This window comes from Ambystoma mexicanum, chromosome 4p (genome assembly GCF_040938575.1).
Source record: "Ambystoma mexicanum isolate Mex_15411 chromosome 4p, UKY_AmexF1_1, whole genome shotgun sequence".
Classification (NCBI taxonomy): domain Eukaryota; kingdom Metazoa; phylum Chordata; class Amphibia; order Caudata; family Ambystomatidae; genus Ambystoma; species Ambystoma mexicanum.
In genome coordinates, this window is record NC_090927.1 from 266205604 (window position 1) to 266232156 (window position 26553).

General features: G+C 46.2%; 1 protein-coding gene across 6 annotated transcripts in view; it reads left to right on the forward strand.

Annotated features, from left to right (window-relative positions):
* Nucleotides 1-26553, forward strand: part of RUNX2 (RUNX family transcription factor 2) — a 540217-nt gene that overhangs the window by 245955 nt on the left and 267709 nt on the right. Inside the window, exon 1 of one of the 6 annotated variants that reach the window (XM_069605793.1) lies at nucleotides 22392-22846. The exons of 3 other annotated variants lie outside the window; for them this stretch is intronic. Coding sequence is in view for 1 of the 3 variants with exons in the window: in XM_069605790.1 (XP_069461891.1) it covers nucleotides 25252-25270 (19 nt within the window). In the remaining 2 variants the exon portion in view is untranslated. Of the gene's footprint in view, nucleotides 1-22391; nucleotides 22847-24588; nucleotides 25271-26397; nucleotides 26529-26553 lie in introns of those variants that run through there. 2 more of the 6 variants (XM_069605790.1, XM_069605791.1) reach the window with 2 other exon arrangements.

Here is a 26553-nt window from a genome sequence, read left to right on the forward strand (position 1 = left end):
CAAGAGCAAAGCAATCGTTTCCATTTCTTGCCGCTAACCACCACACCCATTCTCTTTTTGATTCTGTAGAGTGCCTGAATACCATGCAAATGACAATGGTACATGGTATAAAACCGAATGACATTCCATAGCTTAAAATCCTGCTATCTACACCTACTCATTCTCTGACGCATCTTCCCCTACCCGACCTTCCCACAGAGTCGCAGCAATCACGGCCATCTTCCTCTCTTGGCGAGACTATGCTAACACCTGGTTGCCCCTGCATCCCAACTTAGAAAACGCCAACGGGTCCAAAACAATGCAAAAGGGCTCCTTCTTGCCCTAAGCCCCAGAGAACACATCACACCCGCCCTCAGAGTCCTTCACTGGCTACCAATCGGGCGACGGTCCGCCTTCAGGGCTATGTGCATCACCCACAGTGCTCTGCACAACACATGCCCATAATATCTACAACACAAGCTCACACCCAAAAGAAGCTTGAGATCCGGCACATCCCTCTTCCTTGTCATCCCAATTTCCATATCCATCTGATTTGGGGGTTCCTCTTTCTTTGTCCAAGCTCCCACCATATGGAACTCTATCCCTTTCAGCATCTGCTGCATAGAGGATCACCTCGCCTTCCCGAAGGTACTCAAGACCTAGCTCTTCCCTTCTGCATCTTGACTGGTCTAGTCCACCTCAAGGGTGAACTACTACCCCCTGACAGGTAGGTGGGGGCAGTGATGAGGCACATGAGGAGACAACAAGACAGTATCAAGCACACACAGAAAGAATTCTAGTTGTTCCACGTGTTATGATCTGCACTCCCTCTGCATCGCAGCTACATATCTGACATGACTCACTGGTACGTATCGCACTCCATCTCAATGGAGAAGTAGACAACAAGACTGCACTGAGCATGCATGGATAGAATTCTAGTCGATCCACATGTTGTTGATCATAACATGTGGATCGACTAGAATTCTATCCATGCATGCTCAGTGCAGTCTTGTCCCTCATCACAGCTACATGTCAGCCATGACCCATAATGCACATCACCTCAGCCAGTAGAATAGAGCTGAGTCCCACAATACAATTTGGTCTAGATGGGTACATAATCAGTCTCCTACTCTCTCGAAAGCCTATCACAGCACACATCCAAATGCCAGATCTGCATGGGTCACTAGCAGGGACTTAGTCGCCCCTACTGGCTAAAATGCACGCACGCATTCTACAATCCTCTTATCATGTCCCATACTTTGGCGCTCCACGGCATTGGCATTAGGCATTATACAAGTGCCATATAACATAACACACCACAACACAACATAACATGTATTCTGGGAATGTTCCCCTTGTTTCTCACCGCCTCTTTCCTCCCCTATCCTGTTCTCCTCCCCTGAAGACCTTCCCTCCCCCCTCTGCTTGGTGCTCTGAATTGAGCTTTGTTTTGACTTGTTATGGCGGTGTGCAAATCACCAATAAAATAAGAAAAATATTTAACAGTCCCTTGTTTTGCGCTGGCTTAAGTCTCTTACTGTGCCCTCTTTAAGTCGATGAGAAAGCATTTGTACTGGGGTATTTTTCTCTGTGTTTCGTACCACCAAAGGGGTGTTGGACAGTAATCTGTAATGGGGCCAATTGTAAGATTACCTAAACTGAACATTATAAGTAAGTGGACCACTCAACTGAAGACAAAGCTACCTTTTGGCATAAATATGCTCCATCTTTCTCCTCTTAGAGCAAGCACTTATTCAGCAACCAGTGTGCCTACTCCTTTTTCTTATGTTATGCATGTCACATATAATATAAATAAATAAATATAACCTATGCCCCACTGAATTATATTTCAATATGTTCTGAAAATGTACATGGTGCAGGGAATGTCAAAACATGTATAGTTTCCCTATTCACCAAAACGACAATACTGACCACCATGGGCGGTTCTCCATTTAGGTGGGACTGAAGACAAAATGAACATTGTGGAGGCATGGATTCTGAACAGCTTCAATCAATGATTCTGCCAATTTCCAGTGGTGATTAATAGTGACAGGCATTATTTATTCCGCGGCAACCAAATCACTTATTCCTTCTCAGGAGACAAACATTCTTTTAAAATGAGCTCTCTTGCAAAATGTGTATATTTTTCCTGATGATTGGTGTTGATTCTCTCCGGGGTATAGCTCAGGCGGTGGTTGAACCACTCCCATCACCCAGGATCCCCTAGTGTGTCTGGAAATACAATCCTATTACCATGAAACTCACAATAAAAGAGTCATCCAAGACAAAATAATGATGTGGTAGCAGATATGCAGGAACAAATGTTTGCTAAAATGCCAACCAGCGGGCCCACCCAGGAGGGAAACGGAGATATAGATGATGATTCCACTGGATGGGAGCGTCTGAGTAAGATGAGTAGGAAACACTTGTGTACAGGCATGTTATAAAAGCCACATCATATCATATCATATAGGAGAATTCTGCCTCGCGTTTATTAGTCCTTTTGACATCACGCAATCTGAGTTACCGGGGGTTTGCAAGATCACAACTCTTCTAATGTACTTGGAAGGGTGATCTCTGCCATTGTACAGATAAGGACACAGGGTGTTGTTGCGTAGCCTGCAAAGTGTTGTGGCAGAAGAACATCTAATTTCTTAAGTGCTGAAATGTAGCAAGCTGCCACGCGTCTCCTTATCTGCACTCAGTGGGTTTTACATGACCCCGCTGCGAGACCTGCATGATCACTGGGCCTCCATTTTGGACTTTTTGCTACTTCTTCAGCCCCCAAACCCTCCTTCACTCATCTCACATTGTCCTCTCTTCTCCTCACTTCACCCTCACAACCTCACACCACCACTAATGCCATACAGATCATTGCTTCACTTGATGAGCTCTGCTAATCAAAGCCCAGTCCCTCCTCTCTGCAATTCTTTTACCAAAAGGACCCTGATGTCGCGACAGCACACTCCTCAAGTCTTAACAATTGGCTCTGCAATGCCCTGCGGTTTCTGCTGTCACTGTACTCCACCAACACCATTGCCAGATACATGTCAGGTTAATAACATAGTTGAAGTGTTATGCAAGGCACACTCAGTCTTTCCCTAAACGCCGAATCCTACATTTGTGCCAACTCTCTCCCTTTCTTTGAGAATATCACTTGCATTTAAAACAATGGAGAGCTGAGGAAGGCGCATACATTGGCTGTCAAACTGTGGCAGGATTATAGAAAGTATGGCTCAGAAGGAGGGGAACCAGGTGTTGGTCTCTTACAAAGAATTCCCTTTGACATATACATTCTAATATCATTTCAGTCCACTCTCCATTCTGGGATGTCGATTGCTCCCAATGCCACGGGTAGCGGAAGTGACAGCACAAATGTTATGACATTTCAGGAAGCATCATTACATGACCTTTGATCCAATTGACATCTCAGGATGGGATGATCTATGACCTATGGCTCTGGTAACATCATCAGATGTGACAACACAAATAAAAACACCTACAATAAGTGTAAGATTAATAAGATAACAAATACTGGTGGTTAAAGGGTACAAAAGGTTAATTGTTTTACAACCAAATATTAATACTGTGCTGTCTCATTATGCAATGGGTACAGTCATGTGGCAGGGTTCACCAAGCAGAACCATTATAGGCCACACACACTTTTTTCAGCTTCATATGGCCAGTTAATGACATCCTATGCCAGCTGAAGCCTCACAAGTCAGGAATAGTCATAATATGCTAAATGGAGTGTCACATGTTTAGTCACTACACTAATATACTAATTACAAACTCATATACTTGAGTAGTGCTGTAGTATATCAGGGTAAGCCTTATAAACCATGTAATGTCACCATACTGCAAGATGCTACCTCACAAACCCAAATGTCGGGATTATAGGCAATTTCAGACTTAATTACCCAAGTGCTGCCAACTTATGCTAGGTGAAGACTGACATGCTAGTCGTGTCATCATACTTTAAGGACAGTCCCACATACCCGGTGTATACATCACAAGTGTAGCCTCATTTGTTCAGGCACTGTTTCACAGTGCCACTGGGCCCATTGTCACCCCCTCCTTCCCGCGGGGGCAAATAAAATGACAGTCAAGAATGTCAAGAAGGGCAGGTAATGATTGGGGTTATGGAGGTGGAGCAGTGTAGTGGGGTTTACGATGGATGGATTTTGGATTTAAAGGGATAGTGTGCTCAAACATTTTATTGTCCCAAAAGATGGCCAATAATTACAAATATATGTAAAACGTATTTTTAAAGAAAGTTCCTAGGTAAAATTTTGAGAAAATGAGGCTCAATTGTTTACATGGGGGCATCCTTTTTGTGATTTCAAGCAGCCTCCTCTGTGCATATTAAGCTCTGCTCTGGCAGCACTAATCAAGTGGAAAAAGCCCCCTACTGGGAGCTTTTGCTTACTGCAGCCAGAGCAGAGCTTAACATGGAGAGGAGGCTGCCTTTACTTTCATTTTATGTTTTCTGTGCTCCCCAAGCCCAGGGAAGCACACAAAACGTAAAATGAAAGGCAGAGCCATCATGAATACTTTGCCGGCTGCCGGCAGAGTTTTCATAATTGCTGCTACTTTCTTTTCTAGTTTACTGTGTGCTGGAAACAAGAAAAGAAAGTCGCAGCAATTATGAATAATCTGCCGGATGCCGGTGAAGTATTCATAATTGCCTGGACTTGCCTACAAGAAAAGGCGCAGCAATTATAAATACAACGTTGTTGTATTTATGATTGCCATGGTTAAAAAAAAACGGAAATCATGAACACCGTTGTATTTATGATTGCGGTGGCTTCAGCTTTGAGTCTCCCGGGCTCCCCGGCACAGGGGAGCCCGGGAGACTCAAAGCAAAAGCCACTGCAGACATAACTTCAACGCAGTTGTATTTATAATTGCAGTGGTTTTCTTTTTAAGTTTCCTGGGCTTCTCCAGCCCGGGGGAGCCCAGGAAACTTAGAAAGAAAACCATGGCAATCATAAATACAACATGGTTCTATTTATAAATGCCATGGTTTTCTTTTTAAGCTATTGCTTCATGATCTAGGATGTGGTTGGACTTTCAGGATTTGGTTTTATGCACTGCTCTCTAGGATTTTAGTTGGGTATGGCATATTGGATTTCTGATTGTTTTTTTTTAAAGTCGTTTAACATAGGCTGCCTTGAATGATCTCTGTAGACAGTAAACAGTTGATCGGTTTGTTAAAACTGAAAACTGGTGTTTCTTTGGTGATCATGTGTTTACAGATGTCTGGGTGGAGCAGTGCCCTCTGGGGATTTAGTTTAGGTTGTTACTATCTTTCACACATTTTTTGCCATTTACTTCCATTATTTGCTTGAATTGGTTGAGTGATCAGGTTGTGATTGGGTTGTGTATGCAAGCAATTTCATCATTTTCCTCGATGTATGCTGTGTCTATAGTTTGGTGTTTTTTTCACTTTAGTTTTGAAGTTGTTTGTGATATCATTGCACAGTTTCTGGGAGGGTGTGGGAGTGTTGCTGCAGGCGGTAGGTTTTCTCATTTCCTTTATGATTTTGAACATGTCTTTCTCCGGGTGAGTTGCTATTCTGATGTGTGCTGTGTCTATGGTTTCTTGGCTTTTATTATTGATCAGACACTTTGCCCTGTTAAAGGGTGGTAGAAACCCCTATTCTCATGAGTTTGAAGGGGGAAGGAGGAATCCAAATCCAGCCCTAATCCTAAGGACTGGGTTAGCTGAGAGGGTGTCCATTCCCGGTCTTCCCCCTTTTGCCAGTATGTATGTGTACAGACCATTCAAATCTCTAGCCTTCCCTCTCAAAACAGAAACTTGCCAGGGTATTTCTGTTATTTGCAGTGCTTTGGATGCAGAATTAGAAGATGATCAGGCAGCTCTAACAAAAGAGAAACCAGCATCATCGTTGGGCCAGGGCAGGGACTGGCCAAAGAGAATGAGGTGGCACACAGAGGGGAGACAAAGAAACAGGGCATTCAGCGAAGCACAACAGAGGTGCTGGTGTCACGATGCAGAGAGAAAGATATGCAACTGCACAGAGGGTCTTGCAGAGCTTCCAAATAGAGCTGGCGAACTTGCACCTCACCCTAAAAACTCAACAGGACACCAGGGACAAAAAGGGAAGGAGGCCTCAACCTCTCCAGAGGGAGTTACCAAAAAATCCCATGAAACAGGATATCGAACCATAAATGTAACCATTAACCCTCTCACACGAGGAAGTGTGCGGGCTTAAACCCCTTCTTGTAGCTTTTCATTGCACATACATGCCCAGGGTCGGGAAGACACATTCAAATTGGTTGTCATGTGCAGGCCAGAAGAAGAATGGGAGCATATTGGTGTTGACATTGTTGCTCCCTATATTAACTTGGGAATATGAAAAAGATTCCTTATTGTAATGGTGAACTACTGCTCCAAATGGGTTGAAGCTTAACCAGTGCATAATGTGGGCGCAAGTGATTTTATAACATTCTTGGAATGAGTGTTCAGGGGGAAGGGTATCCCAAATGGATGATTAGCGACAATGGGGTGCAGTTCAAGAGTGGTGAGATGATAAAATATACTAGGTCTGTTGGCATTGAGTGGAACTACACAGCCAATTATTATCCCCAAACCAAGCGTATGGTAGAAAGGTGTAGCAGAGTGTTGGTTGAGACTGTGGAACAGGCATTTAGGAATAAATTGACAGTGGAAGCAGCCATTGAAGAGAAGTTGTAGGGCATCAGGACTTCTGTGCAGGGCGATACTGGGAATTCTCATTTTATGATTATGAGAGGTAGAGAGCCTAACACAGTATTGAATCCGGTGTGGGTGAATTTGCTGGAAACGTTATTGGCGGCAATGCTAAGTTATGCAAATATTATGGTGTTAAATTAGAAAAACATTGTTTAAAGTCAGGTGTTTGGGTGAGGAATAAGAAGGGTATGTTGAGAAGCAAATGTGAGTCCACGATTTCTGAGCCTATTAGAGTAAAGGATGTGTTCCAGAATACAAATGGAACCCAGGACGGATCCATATGGAGCATGGACCGAGTAAGCAAGTGGAGATGGGAAGGTACTGGAGTGAACAACTATCTGCAGGAGTGGGAGCGCGATGGCGCCAAGATTGGTTCTTGGATGTGGGTGAAGTAGTGGGACCCAACAATGCCACATATGAGAATTCAGTAGACATGGGTGATGTAGATGACAGAGAGATAAACAGTTCCTGCGGTACAGATGACACTGTCAGTCGTTCTGATGGCACTGTGGAGTTGAGAGAGAGGAGGAGAAAACCTTCTGTATGGTCCAAAGACTATGTTATGTGCTGCATGGTCCCTCTGGTTCTTCTGTGAAATGTTTAATAATATTCCGGTTGCAATCTTCTTGTTTAAAGTATCTTGGTTTAGGGGCTCATTGTTTTAGTGCTTTGTTTGCATTTGGTGGGAGAGGTGGGGTGTAGTATCCCTGGGCTGTCTTGCGCCTTGCTCCAGAATGCTATGTATGAATGTTGAGTGCATGGGTGTAATGTGTAATGTTGGTGTGTGGAGCAGAGAGTGTGTAGAGCCGGTTGAAGATACAGTGATGGAGGGAGCATGGGGTTGTTAGTGTTAAAGGATTAATAAAGAAGTAACTTACCTGTGATCGGTTCCTGCCCATACTTTATTTCATTACTTCAGATACACTAGCTGATCCATAACCGGCTGCAACATGCCAGTTACCTCAAACAGGCTAAATGGCAGAACTGATCAAATGTGACTGGCCCATGTATTTTAATGGCTTATCTATATGGGGAATAGGTTATGTATCAAAGTCAGACATGGAATTGCTTTACTAAACATTGCAGGTCTGCGACTGGGTAAAGAAACAGGCTCCCTGGGAATGTTCCCAAAGGCCTTCCTAAGTTCAGTGATCCCCTGTGACGAGTCAATCTCTGGGGCACCAGTGGTCCAGGGATGAATATCGGTTTCTAAACCATCAATCAGCCCCACTCCTCTAGTACACCAGAAGGGATCTGAATAGAATGGAAAGACAAGCAAATTATAAACCACCTTGTCCAATTTTGGTAATGTGGATGGAGCAGTTGTATATCATTGGTTAGTTGCAACACAGAGATACAATTATTACCCAATGATAAAAGGGAATGTCCACCAGTCAAGGTTATATACAAATATCTACTTTACTATAAGAACAGACCATTCTAGCACACTACAAAATACAACCAACCCTGTAAAGGAATGCAGAGGACAGACAGTTTCAATGAAGGAAAAGGGGTGCACTTTGGATACTGACAGGAGGGTAGTCGGTAAAATACCCGGAAGTGGCCAGCAAGTGGCCTGTTTGGCTGTGGCAGACTTTGCCTCTGCCTTTTGACCGTGCCTGTGAAGCGCTGACCTGCCTGCCTGTGTGCCCGACCAGCGCTGGATTCCACGTCTGGAGCGCTGTTCTCTGAAAAGTTTCTCTGTCTTTTGCCTCGTTCATCTGGACTCCGCCCCCCAGCCCAGTGCTCACACGCATATTTATTTTCATGTGTACGCGCACCCGCGTGCGCACCCGGAAGTGGCCCGCAAGTGGGCTGTTTGGCTGTGGGAGACCTTGCCTCTGCCTTTTGACCGTGCCTGTGAAGCGCTGACCTACCTGCCTGTGTGCCGACAGGCACTGGATTGCACGTCTGGAGTGCTGTTCTCTGAAAGTGAGTCGGCAAGAGGAAGTTCTGTGGGTCCTCTCACTGATAGCAAGCAGCTATTTAACGAACTTTAAGTAGCACTTCTTTACAGTGCTGGAATTTGGTATTTGGATTTGGACTTTGAATTAACTTTTGGACTCGTGGGGGTGACTGTGCTAGGTCTCCTGGATAGGGGCCATTATTGAATTCCCCTATTTTTGTTTTTTTGCAGAGTTTGTCTGTCTTTTGTCTCGTTCATCTGGACTCCGCCCCCCCAGCCCGGTGCTCACACGTGTATTTATTTTCATGTGTACGCGCACCCGCGCGCGCACCCGGAAGTGGGCCGCAAGTGGGCTGTTTGGCTGCTCGGGTGGCGGAGAGGTGGGGAGGCTCAGAGCTTATGTTGTTTCATATGCAGGTACTAGCTCTACTTTAGATAGGTGCCTGAGAGTTACTGGTGTTGGAACGTTAACCTTAATGGAATGGACTCAAAAGAGTGATTTGCTAATTTATATTTTGAATTTTAAACATCTACACGGAGATTTGTATCCGCAGTAGTATAGATCTCTGAATCTATGTCCTTTGTGTGAGTGCCTGTGTGTGTTATGAAGCATCCAAGATACACATATAAGAGGACAGTACCATTAACTAGAAGGGAGACAATGTCTGGGGTTCGTGCATATGATGACATTTTGTCCGCCCCTTTGGTATTTACTCCAGTGAAGGGTACTATGAAAATGGCATTAGAACTGCCTTTACCTCCTTCCCCACCGATGGAAAGTGGACTTAGAGCACTTCAAATTAATGTTGGTGATGAATCTATCCTCTTGATCGATTCGGGTCAGAACAAGGAGGATGAGATTAATAACGACAGTCCAACAGAGCCCCAAAAATCAACTGTGGAAGAGGCCTCTCTGCTTTTGATTGACTTAGGTGTAGGGAACCGGGGTGAAAACAACAATTCTCCTATTGATAGTTAATTATTAGCCCTATCCCAGTACCCAATGAATCAGGATGTAGAGTGGGAAGTTACGCCTGCACAAAAAGAAAATAGACCTGAAGGGGGCAACTGGGAGGAGACGAATGTAGGGCAATACAACGAGAAAATCTTAGCAGAGTTACAACTACATACTTTGCTAATTGGCAATCTAATTAAGGCTGTAGAAACAAATAAATGCTGTCATACAATGACAGAGGAAAACGTGGTGCACCAGGGGATGAATACTGATGCCATTCTGGAATATGGGGAGATAGGACTCCAGGGGAAAGATGCAGGGCCTCTTCCCCATGAGCAAAGGGTAAAGGACACTCGTGCAGTGGATGATGGTGCGACTGTGGGAGGTGTCGCCAATGCTAAAGAGATACATGTCTCTTCGCCAAAAAATCAGGAGAGACTGCCAAAAAGAGGAAATAATAACACTAAGCAAAAGCCGGGAAAAGGCTAGAATAGAGCGTCAAGGACAAATTTGAGGAATTCGATCAGAGAAGAGGTGATTGACATTGACATGGCAAAAAACCTTGATGTGCCAGGGGAGGAGGATGTGATCTGTGATAGGGAGGGGGGTACTGTGGCGACTGGTACACTTACTGAAACTATGGAAAAAAGGGGAAAAACAAAAAACAAGGAGATAGACCAAACTTGAGCAATGGTTCACCGAATGATAGTCGGAAGTAAGACCAGTCTCCTGAACTTCATTCCCAAAAGAATAATGGCTAAAGTGACAGAAGGGAAAGAGACGGAATTATTGGTACAAACTGGATCTAATATCATTATTGATCCCATTAGATCCCACTTAGAGTCTAACAAATCTGCAGATACTAGATGCATTGGTAATCATGCAGTTGAAGGGGGGCCGCATGAGAGAGAATGGGGGGCCCTGTAATAAATCTAGATATACCAATGTTTAAGTCAGTAGCTGTCCCCACTGACTATAGGAAGTTGTCGCCCCTATCCTACTCTAAGATATTTGGAGCTAAATCTAGCTTTCAATCTAATGGACCAGGGAAGGGGAAACATATTGTTGAGCATCCTGAGGTGTGGAAGGAGGGTCTTAGACCTGAGGTAAGCAGAAATGTAGTAGAGAGTAAAGATAATGGACAGTCTGCTGATAAAGAAGGAGAGCTATCTGCAAATGAAAGAATGATATTGAGAGTGATGAAACGAATGATTGCAGGGGGAGATAGCAAACAATGTAAACAATGGCCTGGGTTCAGATGGTATAGAGGGAGAGCAACCCTTGACTGAAAGGACGGTACAGAGAGTGATGAAGTTAATGATGGTGGAGCAGCCGAAGGCTTCTATAGTAACTGAGACTTTGGAGCAAGCCCTAATTAAAGAAGTGGTTGAACCACTTGTGGAAAGGAGGGATGGAAAAATTGAGATTGGGGGATCTCAAGCAGAGAGTGGAGTGCAGAATGAATCAGACTTGCAGTGTGTAAACAAAGAATTTAATACAAATTCTCGGATTTGTGATGAAATACAGCTGAGGCAGCCCCACTTTCCAGAACTTCCAAGCGTTCTAATGTACTATCTGTTTCTGCAGGGCGGGCCTGTCTCTTTGAATAGAAGTAGAATTCTGGCACTATTCAATGAGACATCGAACCTTAGTCTTATCTCATCTGGGGATATTAAATTGATTGATTATGTCCACCCGGAGAGATATGACTATGTCCGAATTGTCTCCCACTCAAGATCAATCTATGAAGCAGTACTGCGGGAGGCAGAAATGTTTTATAGGTATGGTTATGACATCTGCAGTTATAGCAGAGGTTTGCAAAATAGTAATGAAGATTATGACCTACGATTTCAAAATCTAAGGGCGTGGAACAGCCCGTGAGATTAACTAGTGAAGTACAGAGCTTAAATGATGACAGTTTAAAGGACCCCAGTTTGAGGTGGTTAGCATTAACCCTGCGAGATTCTATTATGCAGCTACAGGGTTTAAAACCGAATAGTTAATTGTTGTCATGATTCCTGCCCCTCATATCCCCAGCCCTCCAAGATGTCAGGCTGGAGCCAGGCCACGATCGCCTACATGGCCCTCAAGGGCCTCTCCATCCCTCCAAAGACCCACTTGGAGTCAGACTTGGCGCTTGTCGCACCAGACTCACTCACTCCCATAGGATAACATTGGGGATTGGACTTGCAGTGCATTGATGGGGACAAGATGGATGCCCCCACATATTTTGGTTCCCAGAACTGCCTGTGCGGTCTAGTCTTTTGGGTGTGGTTCAGCCCAGAGTCACCTTAGATACCTAGAGACTATTTAAGCCACACCCAGGCTGAGAAACATGCTTTGCGTTTTCTGCACCTGCAGCGTGACACTCACCGTGTTCGGATCGGTCTCCAGCAGGCCTGCATCTTTCTTCTGCGCTCAGTTCCTGCAAGAACAAGAACACCGTTAGGAACAGCCTTACCTTGCGGCGCTTCTGCCCATCAGACATCGCTCCTTCTGTTCTGCGGGCATCTTCGGCGGTGTCATTCCCATCCCGGCACGCCGCTTCCTAAGGAAAAGGGAAAAGAACAGAAAAAAGGCATTAGTAAGCATTCTGCAAATCTTTGCTTATTTTTAAATACTGTACAAGCTTCAAACGCTTACCTGAATCCCAGCCGCTCTGGGGGAACTCTGTCTCCGGAACTTCTCATCCATCTGCAAGAGGGAAAAGACATTCCAGGTTAGCGTGGAAACATCTAGAGGCGCTGCATACAGCGCTTACCCACTGCATTTGTTCTTCATAACCGGCATCCACGCTGAAAACGTTGCAGCACCTAAAAGACACAGAAAAAGAACTCAGTTCAACGCAAATACGAAAGGGGTGCATCGCGCATCACGCTCTCACTCACCTTCAGCGCTACTCATCTCAGCAGCACGCAGCCATCCCGGACGCCGGCCATCATCTAAGGAAGGAAAGGAACAAAGTTAGAGAACTGTTCAAAAGACTCATTATACTTACCTGTCGGACTCTTGCCAGTGAAGTAACTAGGCAGCAACGAGCCTGCATCAATCAACGCGCCCCTGCGCTGAAGGCAGGATGGAGAGCACACTATCCAAGAAAACAAGGTGAGCTGTGGATCAAAGGGAAGGGTTGGACCCTGGGGAAGAAGGGGTTCAAGCACACAGAGACAATAGGGAGTTAAACTCAACCAATCCTGTGTTTCAGGCCCAGTCTCCAGTCGAATAGCCTCCAGGGAAGGGTTAGAGGTCGTAAGAGGTCAGAACAGGCTGAGTTACGTCCCCGTGGATACCAGGTGAGTGTTACAATCGTCTAGACACTTTTACCCTGGTGTCCTGGAACACCAGGGTCAACTGATTTTTAAAAAACTCTCCAGAAATCTGTCACCTGTTATCTAAATGTACCTTTTTCTGTTTACAGGAGACTTGGTTCACAATTACCTATGTCTTAGATGGTTTTGTGGTGCATTCGGAAGTAGCTACTCAAGGGAAATTGGGTAGGCCCTCTGGGGGTCTGATTTTTGCTATACATGTGGACTGGGGACCTGTAACTATAAAAATCTTTCTATTACCAAAATGGTGCTTAGCTGTACTATTTAGACTATCGAATTGTGTAGGTCCCAGTCATTTTCTGGTTGTTAACATCTATTGGAATGTAAAAAAATCACATAATGGAGTTTTTAGAAAAAATTGGGGCAATTATCGAAGAAGCTTCTCTACTCCACCCAGATGTAATGATAGTGGTTGCGGGTGACTTTAATGTTGAAATTCCAGCATGTAATGGAGGGAAGCACACCCGTGGAACAGAATATTGCAACATAATGGGAGGAGAGATTAACAAGACTGCTCAGGGTCAAATATGGTGTAATTTCTTTGAAGAATGGGGATTAATTAATGCAGGAGAGTTACTGGGTAATTCGGTGGACACAGCCATGTGGTTCAATGATAAGTTCTCCACCAAAATTGATTACATTTATCTCTCAACTCCATTATATGCCTTGGCTAGTACATTGAGCATGAGGAAAACTATCTGCAGTGACCATAAGATACTGGAAGTACATTTTGAGGGGATGGAGGGTGATCCTAAATATGGGGCTTGTATAAATACATACTTGGTTAATGCATCTGGGAATCGCATTACCTGGCATAATGACAATGTGGCTAGAGTTAATGCTGTTTTTCAGACAGATTTTGATAATACAAGCATTGGGAAAAAAGCAAGGCTCTATACTGTTGACACCGTTGATCACTACGTACTATCAACTATTAACCAGACTGCCTCTGTATCTAGTGTTAAACAAAGGAAGATAAAGCATTTACATACTTATGACATAGAATTCAGAACATTAAAAAATAATCGATTTAGGGAGTTGAAACATCTACGCAAACAGAACCTATCCCCGACTGAGAAGGAGGACCAGAGGAGAAAAATTAAAATTAGATGAAAGAACAAAATCAAAGCCCATAGAGCAAATTTATATCAGATGGATGGGGAAGCTATGTTGGCAGCATTAAGGGATTCCTCCGCTAGATCTTTCTGGGCCCTAATAAGTAATCGAAATGTACAACAGGCCCAAATGCAAACATGCGCCATATCGGAACAGCAGTGGAGGGGACACTTTGGTACTGTCTATGCCCACTCTAAGCTTAAAAATCCATTGCCGAATTTAGTCATTCAACACCATGGGATTTTCCTATTGAACAAAACGATATCAAATCGCTAATTTGTAAGGCATCATCATTTAGGGTGGCCGGGCCCAATGGGTTAGCGAATATCATTTTCAAGGGTAATGTAAACGTTTGGGCAAAAATCTTATTTATGCTCTATACTGACATAGTCACGGTGTGAGAAATCCCGAATACATGGTAGTGCCGGTCTACAAAAAAGGTGATAGGTCATCCCCTGCAAATTACAGACCAATTGCACTCTTGGATGCGGACTCTAAAAAATGTTCAGGACTGGTAATGAAACACATCCAGGGGTGGGCAGAGGTAAATAAGATCCTATCACAGCTGCAATTTGGTTTCCGTAAAAATGTTGGCACTGGTGTAGGGGGGGTGTTAATGAATATCTTGCAATGGAAGGCATGGAAACAGGGAAGTACACCTATCTATGTAGGATCTATAAATTTGACTATGGCATTTGACATGGTGGATGGGAGTATCGTCTGGGGGAAGCTATATCGAATGGGCTTGCCATCTTCCCTACTTTCTATACTGTACCATCTGCATGATGGCTCTAAACTACAGGTGCGTTTATGTAACTTGGGACATTGTCGGAGGCAATAAATGCTACCAACAGCCTGCGACAGGGCTGCGTTTTTGCTCCGACAATATTCAACCTTTATGTATCGGATGCAGGGGATGTGTTGGAGGCAGTTGCTTTTGCACCAGAGACAATTGAGGGAGTTAAGGTATCCTGGACTGCCTATGCAGATGATTTTTATGTTATTTGATCACACGCCACTAGGATTGCAAAGTTTACTAACAGCATTTAGAGACTATACAGTGGCAAATTCGCTCATGATTAATGCTTAAGAAACTGTAATTCTACGGCTTCACAATAGTGTCACCATGGGAAACCCAGTATGGTTTCTGAATCACGAAAAACTGAGCGTGAAATCTCATCTGCGAAATTTGGGATACCCAATTTTTGGAAATAAAAAGAAGCTGAACTACAGGCAATTTTTGGAAGAAAAGGTTAATGTTCAAATAATCCATCTAAAAAAATGTATGCTAAATATGGACCATTTTTATTCTTGCCGACTCTGCGCTACTACAAGTGTAAACTGATTCCGCAATTGCGTTATGGTTTAGAACTCTTTCCGAGATGGGCCATTGAGGAATTAGATAAATGTGAGGCAAGGATAGACTAAGATCTGTGTTTAGATGTCTTCCTAAGGGTGTCCCATTGGAAGCGCTGCGTTATGAGTTAGGTCTGTGCTCCATTAGAAGCATGGTTATGTGGCGCAGGTTGTGTCTATTTAGAAAATTGATCATCAGTTCTAAGGATACCATGTACGCTGTTGGGGGATTGGAATACGAATCGGTACGTGTGCTTCTGAATTTCTTAAGGAACTGACAATAGAGTCCCATATATGGAGTAACATATTTAGCTACTTTTGGGGCAACATGTGAGATGCTTATATTCAACCCAAATAAGGCAAAAAAATACTTGGAATTATTGTACAGGAATTCTACCTGTGCAAGTGTCGTAAGAAGTAAACTGTATAAACACCTGGTATCTGGATACCAAATAGGAGGTAGCATGGAGTCATATTTGATTTAATTCCTCGATAAAAGATGGGGGATGACTTTATGCATTTTAAATGCAATGTGTTGTTGACTAGGGAAATTATAGATTCACGAGAGAGAGGGAACGAAGCTCCCTCACTGTGCCGGTTTTGTGGTGTATCTGGGTTACCAGAGACACTGCAGCATCTATTGATATATTGCAACTCACTGTGAAATGAGCGTATACACCATGCTGTATGGGAAAGACATTTCGCTGCAGCTTGATGTAGTTAGATTTCTGAGGAAAATCTGTTAGGTAGTACCATCTACACAAATTGAGTGAACGCAATGTATTAAAGAGGCACTTAAGTGAATATCTATTCCTGGTTTGATAGGTTGGGGTAGGCTTATCACATGTATTATTTATCTATTGATTTGGTCATAGGGAGATCTTGTGAACAAATATTAAGTGGAGAAGTGAAGTTATATTTAAGTCATTGAATGTACTTGTATATCTATTTTGTGGAGTATTCTGATTCAAAGTATATTCTTTTATTTGTTCTGTATTATTAATATTGATTTGTTCTTTCCTTTGTAAAGGTTGTGTATAACCCCTACAAATAAATAATAGTCGGTAAAGTAATTAATCACATTATTTCAAGGATGCTTGGTTTCAATACAAAGGGAGCAAAGGGTCGTAAAATATCACTAGGAGCCTTCGGAGAAGGACCAGGGGGACAGAACCACAATGTACTGTGTGCTTGTTCTTGGTGCTCAACCGTGTTGAGTCGGTCTCAGGGCGCCTTGTAGCTTCCGCAACAGAGTTCAATATGGGAGACAGCTGCGGGTATTAGGCGGCAGGCAGTTCGGCGAGCAACGCTGGACGGACAGCTGCAGGCTGGCCTTCACGGCAGCTCTGTGTCAGGAATCGTTGTCTCAGTGCTGGTTGTGCTGGTCGTTGCGTCTGAAGAACTGGTCGAGGCGCCACAGATGGCGTTAGTGACTGTGGCATAACAACAGTCAGCGGTGCAGTCGGTTGCAGCTTGAGGGGCTTGACTAGCTCCACTGGCCCGAACATTTCCTTTAAGGTGGACATCGGTAGATGCTTGTCGATGCACTCCTCCTAGCTTCTTCGATATGCTTGTATCATCCTTTAAGCCGGATGGCCCAAAGCTGAGGAGAGTGTTGGAGGCAGCTTACTTGTCCATGGTTTAGTTCAGTGACTCTCTGGCACTTCCCGCCTAGGCAGCTTGTTGCAGAGCCTAGCCTTGCTTCCCTCTTGGATGTCCTGTCCTTCCTTGACTGGCAGAAGGTGTAAGGCATCCTGTACCTTCAGCCAGGGTCCAATGCTGAGCTCTTTTTGCTACTCCTTGCAAAGTCTTCAGATGATCTGCCCAAAAGAGGGGCTCAGCCCTCTTTTAAAGCCAAATGGGTCACAGTGATTGGTGTAGGCTAAGCCTACCTTAATGATCCAATCCTAGGTCCCCACCAACAATCTCCTGCATGTGTGAGGTCATAATCAGAGTGCTTTGCAACAGAAAAGGTAAAGGGTTGAAAACATGCAATACTAAGTCTCACCTACCTTCCTGTCTGTTGTAGATCAAAGGGTCTCTCTAATTAATGGAGCTCTCTGTGGTTCCTTATTGAAGCCACATGTCTCCCTTGAAGTTGCGGTGGGACCAGACTTTCTGGCTCCATCAAATCACATACTCCTACCTTCCAAATGGGGTGCCCCTGTGGGGATGACTACTGCAACACACCGTCCCAGACATGATATTTCACTGTCCATTGGTACTAATGGCAGGATCTGGCTTTAGGTTGAAGCTGTGCATATAAAAGGTTTGTTGGGGCTTCATATCTCCTTTGTTAGCCTCTGCAGCCAGGTCCCATATGGCCTGTTTGAATTAAACTCTGATTAGTATGCAAAGCTGCCACCAGTATCAGAGCTAACAAGAGACAGGGTGGATCCATGGAACCTTTGATAGTTAAATAGGTTGGCCATGGCACAGGGAATGCTTTGCCCTCCTCCTCTGAGAGGGCATGGTATAATCCTGCCTGTCATATCCCAACTAAATATGAGAGGGGTGACAGCGCTGGTAGGCTGTGTCCACACAGAGTACACAGGTCTATGTGTATGTCATGCGCTGAGCATAGGAAAATGTGTATGTATTTTCCAAAGGTTGATCTAGTTGGTTTTGCAGTGTGGGCTGAGTGTGAGTTGTATCCAACACTCATCCCTGTACTCCTGCAGAGCAGTAGTCATTTCGTCATAATCTATTGCCAGGTGGTCACACAAAATATTTGCTGAGCATGGCCAAATATTCACATCATGTGCCACGTTTTGGCATCATACGTGCTGGGCCTCGCACCGCTCTCTATGTGTTAGCATCATATATCTATTGTCCGTAAATGTATGGTAGCAGCACAATGCACTGAAATGCAATACACACAGTACTTTTTTTTTTATCGTGGCCTGTTTTGATATGATCTGCACGGCAATTACCAAGTGATGTATATTCACAATATTATTGTCATTTAGTCTTATATTTTTTCATGAATCTGATGTCCCTATATTGTGCATAGTACACACTGTTTCACTGTTCTCCCAGCCAAAGTTAACCCTAATAAAAGTTCCTCTTAGGCCTATCCCCGCTAGTCAATGGAGGCTCAGCACCATCCATCACCTGAGCCTGATAACTTGCTTTTCACCCCGGGGTCCACTCAGGTTCCTTCCTCGAGGCCCATACCTGATGTGTGCCCCTTCTCTTCCCTGAGGCTCATCCTTTTCCCATCCAAGGCCCATCCCTTCTCCAAGGTCAATTCCCTGTCCATTGCCAATCCCTTCTCTGAACCCCATCCAAGCTCCATTCACATTTAAAGTAGAGCCTGTATAAAAGTGAATGTACCAACAAGCTACTATTAGAAATCTCTCATTGAGATTTCAAAGGGGAGGGGGACGATGGCAGACATTGGCCATCAACGTGTATACTTGGAACCAGATTCATGTAATTATTTGGACGTAAAATCGGGAACTTGCACGTCAAACTGCATGAGAAACACTGCTCATCGATTCATGGAACCGACTGTGTGGGACTGCTCCAGGACTTGCGTGGAGTTTGCCAGGTTCGGCACGTCTCTGCAAGTGGCCGAGTGCCATGCGTGAGACTCCATGCAGGGGGTGGCCGTGGCCTGTGTAGAGGCCGGAATAGGGGGCAGAACACACAAAATTGGGAAGAACAAGCCAGAAAATGGGTATTACGAGGGACGGACCGCAGGAAGTCTATAGCACGCCCAAAAATGTGCACGACAGAGCATATTCATGGATGTGATTGCGCAACCTCTCGCATGCAAAATGCCCATGCAGTGCCCATGAAACCCCCGCCACCCAGAAGCAGACGTATGGACTTGCACGGAGGAATCACAAGTCTGGAGGTGAGTTTGCATGTCAGATTTAGGGGTGCGTGCATGCAGATGGGGTTCTGATCGTACTTAGGGGTGCTCGTGGAAGCTTAGCGGGGTTCCGGGACTGTTTGCGGGGGTTCGCACACAGTTTGACCGGGAATATAAATGCTTTCTGTGAAACTTTACGCATGTCCTTGGGGTGCCAATTACAGTTATGGGGGGAGTGCCCACACAGGGTCTGTGAAGAATTCGATGATCCACGCGGGGAGAGTACATTTGCCTGGGCTTTTTCAAAAAAATTTAAGAAATAGAATGATGAGAGATCAAGCTCAGAAAATGTGTGGGGCTAATCTGCACACATTGTCCTATGCTCGCCGCACAACAAACACGTAGCAAGTGTACTCCTGGGGGACACAGCTTACAGGCGCAGTCCTCCCTGTCACATTTAGCTGGAATGTGACAGCCACACGTACATTAAAGCATCTCAGCAAGGGGAAAGGCAACACCTTCCTACTGCCATGGCCAGCCTAATTAAATAACAATGGCTCCATGGATCCGCCCTGTTCAATTGTCAAAGTTCTGTGTGGTGGCAGGGCATACTGATGTGAGTCAAACGAAGGCAGCCCTATGAAGAGGCTTGGTCACAGAACTAACACAAGAGACAGGAAACTAACAACCCTTTGATATGCAATGTGTCAACATGAAGCTAACTCCCACCACTCTGTATGAAGGGCAGTGAATGCCATGTCTGGGACCAGGGGTGGACTGCTCTATAAGGAACTCTGGATATTTCCCGGTAGGTCTCTGCACCCTGGGCCTCTTTTGTGTAGTATTTTCAAAAATTCCCATAGAAAAGGGATGGACTTGCTGAACATATGTGATATGGGGCCACTTTGAACGTTTATTCCAGGGACTCATTTGGTTCCCAGTCCACCCCTGTCTGTGACAACTGATTACAGTAGGCAGCCCCGCAGGGAACCCCCTTTCAGAGGGAAGAAGTATGTGATTTGATGGAGGCAGAAAGTCTGTTCTTGCCACACACTTCAAGGGAGAACTGTGCTTTGATCAGAAGTCACAGAGAGCCCAATTAACCAGAGAGACACTTTGATCCACAACAGACAGGAAGATGTGTGGGACTTAGTAGTACGTGTTGTCACCCCCTACCTTGACTGTTGCAAAGCACTCTGGCTATGCCCTCACGCATAACAGAAGATTGTTGGTGGGGACCCAGGATTGGTTCATTAAGGTAGGCTAAGCCTGCACCAATCACTGGGGCCCATTTGTCTTTAAAAGAGGGTTTAGCCTCTCTTTTGGCAGATCATCCCACGACTTTGAAAGGAGTATGAAGAAGGACTCATTTGGACCCTGGCTGAAGGTAAAGTCCGCCTTACAGCTTCCACCAGTGAAGGAAGGCCAGGATTTCCAAGAAGGAAGCAAGATCCCTCCCCTAAACATCTCCCAGGGAACAGAGGGAGATACCAGACTCAGAGGGCCCACCCAGCAGCTCCAGAACTGGTACCCAGACAGCACAGAGCATGCCCTGCTAGGTTCTGCCAGCAAGCTTCTTAGGTGGGAAGTGCCAGAGAGTCTCTGAACAAAAGACAAGGTGTTGCCTGAAAACACTCTCATCCGCTTTGGCTGTCTGCCTTAAAGGACAACACAAGCCCTGCGAAGAAGCTAGGAGGAGAGCTACAACAAGCATCAACCAGCATCCATCTTTTAAGGACCTTTTCGAGGCAGTGGAGCTGTCGAACCTCGAACTGCTGCACCACTGACTGTTGTTACTCTACAGTCACTAAAGCCGTCCGAGGCACCTCGACCGGCGTTCCAGATCCAGCAACTAGCAAAGAAATGATTCTTTACCCTGAGCCGCCATGTAGGCCAGCCTGCAGCTGTCCGTCCAGCCTTGCTTGGAAAACTGACTGCCGCCTGATAACCACAGTTGTCTCCCATCTTCAACTCTGTCGCAGGAGTTGCAAGGCATCCTGGAACTGACTTGACGCTGTCGAGCATCAAGATCATCTCAAGCACCAGGTACATTGTGGTTCTGTCCCCCTGGTCCTTCTCCGAAGGCCCCTAGGGACATTTATGACCCCTTGCTCCCTTGGTGCTGAAACCAAATAACCTTGAACAGTTAAGACTGATTGCTTTACTGACTACCCTCCTGTCAGCACCCAGAGTGCATTCCTTTCCTTCGTGAAACTGTCTGTCCTCTGTGTTCCTTTACAGGGTGGGCTGTATTTTCTAGTGTGCTAGAACTGTCTTTTGTAATAATAATAAAGTAGATATTTGTATACAACCTTGACTAGACAGTCGCTTTTATCATTGAGTAATAATTGTATTTTCACTGTGTTGTGACAAACCAACGATCCACGACGTTGCGGAGATAAGTCTGCCGTTCCGTCCACGTTACTAAAATTGGACAACGAGGTTTATAAATGACTTGTGTTTCCAATCTGTTCGGATCCCTTCTGGTGTACTACAGGTGATACGATATATGATATGATTGGTTATTTATGACGTGCTTAATATACAGAGGTTTCTAAGCGCGTACCCCGGGATCAAACCTGTGTTGCTCTGTGTCGTCTTGCTTGCCGCTGAGCTATCCTCCCAAAGTGTGGGGCTGATTGATGGTTTAGAAACTGACATTCATCCCTGGACCACTGGTGACCCGTATGTTGATCCGTCACAGGGTGCCCAAGATGCAGGCCCGCTTGCAGGGGACCACACGTACTGTTTGAAGAGTGCGTGTATTCGCAACCGGGGTGCACGCAAAGGTAGTTGTTCTGGCTGTTTTTGTTTTGCGTGGGGCGTGTTGGGGCGTTCTGGGATCGACTTGCGTATAGGGTTACTTTGCGCAGTCAATTCCATGAATACAGAGAGTGCGCATTTTTTTTTCTGCATGATGGCTCGTGCAGTGTCGTTCTTGGTGCGTGGCAATTGCGGGTTATATGAGCATTTTTCCATGAATCGTGACCTTAAGTTGAAAAGTTTGGAAAGCCTACAAACTGGTGAAATAGAGAGAAACACCCTTTTCTGCGTTAGTCATGCATCGCAATTGCAAACGAGGTGCACCGCCGGTAAGCGCGCAGTGCCTGAAGAGAAAACGTGTGAGAGGAAGCATGGATGGGGTGGGGGCTTATTTGGGTGTACGGAGCAGCTACGTCGTCAAAGCTGTGCGTGCTGCGATCTGCACCGGACAGCACGGGCTCCTCTCAAGAGGAAGCAGGCACCGTGAGGCAGGGCTGAAGCACTGCGTGTTCCCATTAGCAGTAGCCCGGTAGGGGCATCCCCCCTTATCTCCGGAGAAGGAAGGCCTGCGGGGGTGGGAGACGCGCTGTCACTGCCGGGAAGCCCGTCTCACACGCACAGACTGCACTGTGTGTGCAACACCCGCCATGTCACCCCGAGCATGGGCACACCGTGTCCCCCACCAAGGCACGGGCAGGCCCTCTCTGCACACCAGTGATGCACGGGCACACACACTGGTCTCTATAAACACACCAGGCCCCCAATGCCATCGGCAACACAGCAGCGAAACCCCTCTCAGGAAGTAGGCGAGTGCGGCTAGCAAACCTGCCTTCACACGGGCTGCAAGGGGAGGCGTTCCGAAACTTACTTACTTTACCAGTGGGTACGTAAAATATTTCTACCAGAAGCTGTCGTTTTTTTTTTTTAAATTAATCTAAGAAGTTTTATTGAACCTTCTGTGCATGTGTCTCTTCCTAGGATTTCATAGCTCTAATTATATCCTCGTGTTTAGCAACCATAGTTAAGGGTCAGGCCCTTTCACCGGCTCTCTCTGTTTAGTCAGGACCGATGCTTTTCTTTATTATTGGGTGTTAACTTTATCCCCTCTGAAATATGCTGACACAAATTCAAGCGACATGTAACCCGCATGTGGCGGTCGCGTCCCTAACTTTAACAACCTAGAAACGCGTGTGTTCAGGCGCGTTATAAATTACTTATATCATAACTCCGTGTTGGGGGCGGGGACTTCCTTAGCTGTAAATATTCACAATAACCACTCTCTGTCTTGCTACAAAAATACACCTACTCCAATTTAAGGCAGAAGGCTTAAGTGGTCCACATCTGGAACACCAGGCCCTAATTTCAGAAATTCACAATTCTGCACTAAGTCACTCTGTTTTGAGCCCTAAATCTGATTCAAAGACATACGTGTCACTCATTGGGAGTCAAAGCCCCTCATGTCCGCATCTCGATACATTAAAGAGAGGACAGTCTGTCTCTTTTTACCCATAAATACTCACATGAAAGTTGCTTACAACGTTTATGGACTTTACCCGTTTTAATTCGAGACACATGTGTGCCTCATTTAGAAGAGTGTTTGGTCCTCATTTTAGCAACTCCATATTTAGAGAGGGTCCTATAATTAATTGTAGGCATAATTATTGACATGTATGATCATCTTTGAATGTCTCCCTTCGAGACATCCCCACTCCAATAGACAACCCCACTCCAATGTAAGACTTCAGCTATTAATGGCCCTCGTGTGAAGTGCAAAGCACTGATTTTAGCAGCACACTATATTTAGAGAGCTGTCTTTCCACCAGACATATTTGTGGTTATCATTGTTTTATTGTCCTCTTTTAAAATATCTCTCACTCCAATTCAAGGTGCACGTACCCTCATTTGGAGTACCTAGCACTAAGTTCCTAAATTGTATATATAGCATGGCACTTCACTCTTTGAAACCTTAAATGTAGATTTGGATGATTTTATCTTCCTTCCTTTAAACATGCCCCCTCTTCAGTGCAAGTAGCTGATCCCCCTGCACGCCTACATGGCCTGGGTATCCCGAAATGTAATTGTGCATTTAAAAATTAAAAAAAACACGTCGTTTCCCAGTTACTACCCTCTATAATCCGTCGCCCTAATAAATGTACATTTAAAATTCAAGTTTGACCAGCATGTCAATGCAGGGGGTCCTCAATGCGGCCTTGTAAGATTGCGAGCTACTGTATGCTGCCACAATCGGTCTTTTTTCGGTTTCATTCATTCACTCAAAAAATGTGGAATGACTGCGGTAGAGCCTCTTAAAGTTATTTCTATAGGAGCCTGAGAGGGGAGGCTTTTTTTTCTCTGTCGATCAAACAAAACCTTCAAGTTCCAGATGAATAAAAAAAACCTGGAGAGCAGAAGTGGAAAAAAAAAGCAGAAAACTGCATTTTTGTGTGTGGGGCCGGTTTTAAAGCCAGTTCTGTGTGCGTGGGATGCAGATTGCAGTGTTTATTTTGAAGGCAGGCTCACGGTGACTGGCTTCAGACACCACGTGCTCCCTCCTCTCATCAGCATAATGATGGGCTAGCTGCCGGGCCCACTATATATATAGATATATAAACCACAAAACCCTAATCATTACAAAATCCCAGCCTCCAGCGGGAGCGAAAAAAAATGCGCACACAGGACACAGAAACCTGCGGCTAAGACTTTTTTTCCCCCTCCAGCTCTCTCTTCATCCAGCACAGACCGCAGCTCTTTTTTTTTTTTTTGGACCGAGAAACTTTTCAAGGCTGAGCTAGCAAAATAAGGGGCATTTTCCCTTTTATTTATTCTTTTGTGTGTATCCGGGGAAAAAGACAAGAGACTTTATTTGTTTTCGCCTGGAAAGGACTTTAGAGTGCAGTGACGGAGTCTTTGGCATTTCCAGTAGTCTTTTTTTGAGGGGAGGACAGGAGCGCGGATCGTTTATTGGAGCTCGAGTGACGTTCCCCGGCTGCAGACAGTGTGTGCTCTCGTTTGTCTTGAGGGGGGAAACGGCTCGTGTTTTTTGGGAGCGCTGACGCCGTGTGTTCATCGACGCTGGACGTTTTTTTGATATAGTTTGCCGGAACCGAAAGCAAATAAGCTTCTTCTCCGGCGTTGTTGTTGTCGCGGCTGTTTTGTGGGGAGCCCCGGCTGAGGAGAGACAGCGTGGTGGGCTGAAGAGCGCGGCCGGCGGCGCCGCCGCAGGACAGCGCTTCATGAGGGGAAGCCCGGCCGGTACTTCTGTGTCTGCCCGGCTCGGGAGCAGCCGTCATGCTATTTTTCAATTCAGGTACAGCAGGCGGGAGGCACCGGGAGCTGCCTGGGCCTCCTGTGGCCGGGGAGGGGGTGGGCGTAGCGGGAAGCCGGAGAGGGACGGCTCTGACAGAGAGCGGGCGGTTGAAAGCTCAGGGCGCCGGGCAGGAAGCTGAGGCGCGCGGCTAAGGGAGAGCGGAGCGCGGGACAAGGGGGGTCCCTCCCATCCCGTCCCCGCGCGCTCGCCGACTGAGAGCGCGGACACCGCAGCTTTGCTGGACGCTTCAGAGGCGCGCGCTGACTGGCCCGGCTCCTCGCGCCACTCCCGCGCTTGCGAACCCTCGCGCCGCCGCGTTCTAAACGCAACGGCCGTTCTGTCAGCTGCCGGTCCTGGCACACAGCGAGGCGGTAGCGGGCAGGGCGGGGGGTTGGTGCCGGGCGTGGGGGGTGGGACGGGAGTTCACTGTGGGCATGGGAGAGGCGCGGGACGTGGGGTGAGACACTAGCCGAAGGAGCTGGAAGGGGTCTGGGACTGGCAGGGTCGGTACGGAGAGGAGGCACGGAATTCATTGCGGGCAATGGGCATGGAGCTGGCGCGCTAGTGGTGGTAGGGGCAGGAGCTGGCAGAGTGGGGACACTGCGAGCGCGGAGTTTTCAGAAGAGGCCCCGAGAGAGCATGGGGCTGCGCAGAGGGGGTATAGAAGGAGCATGGCACTGCCAGAAGGGGTATGGAGGGAGCGTGGTGCTGATAGAGGGGGTATAGACGGAGCATGACGCTGGCATAGTGGGTATAGAAGGAGCATGGCGCTGCCAGATGGGGTATAGAAGGAGCGTGGCGCTGGGAGAGGGGGGTGTATATTGAGCATGGTACTGGTAGAGGGGGTGTAGAGGGAGCATGGTGGTGGCAGAGTGTAGAGGGAGCATGGTGGTGGCAGAGGGGGTGTAGAGGGAGCATGGTGGTGGCAGAGGGGGTGTAGAGGGAGCATGGTGGTGGCAGAGGGGGTGTAGAGGGAGCATGGTGGTGGCAGAGGGGGTGTAGAGGGAGCATGGTGGTGGCAGAGGGGGTGTAGAGGGAGCATGGTGGTGGCAGAGGGGGTGTAGAGGGAGCATGGTGCTGTTGGAGGGGTATAGGGGGAGCGTGGTGCTGGCAGAGGAGGCAAAACGGGCGCATGGAGATGGCAGAAGGGGCATAGTGGGAGCATGGCCTGACAGACAGAGTGAGCACGGAACTAGTAGCGGAGGGTGCATAGAGGGTGCACTCGAGGTAGCAAACAGGGAGCCTCGGCCTAACAGAGGTGCGTGGAATAGGGGGAAGGTTGA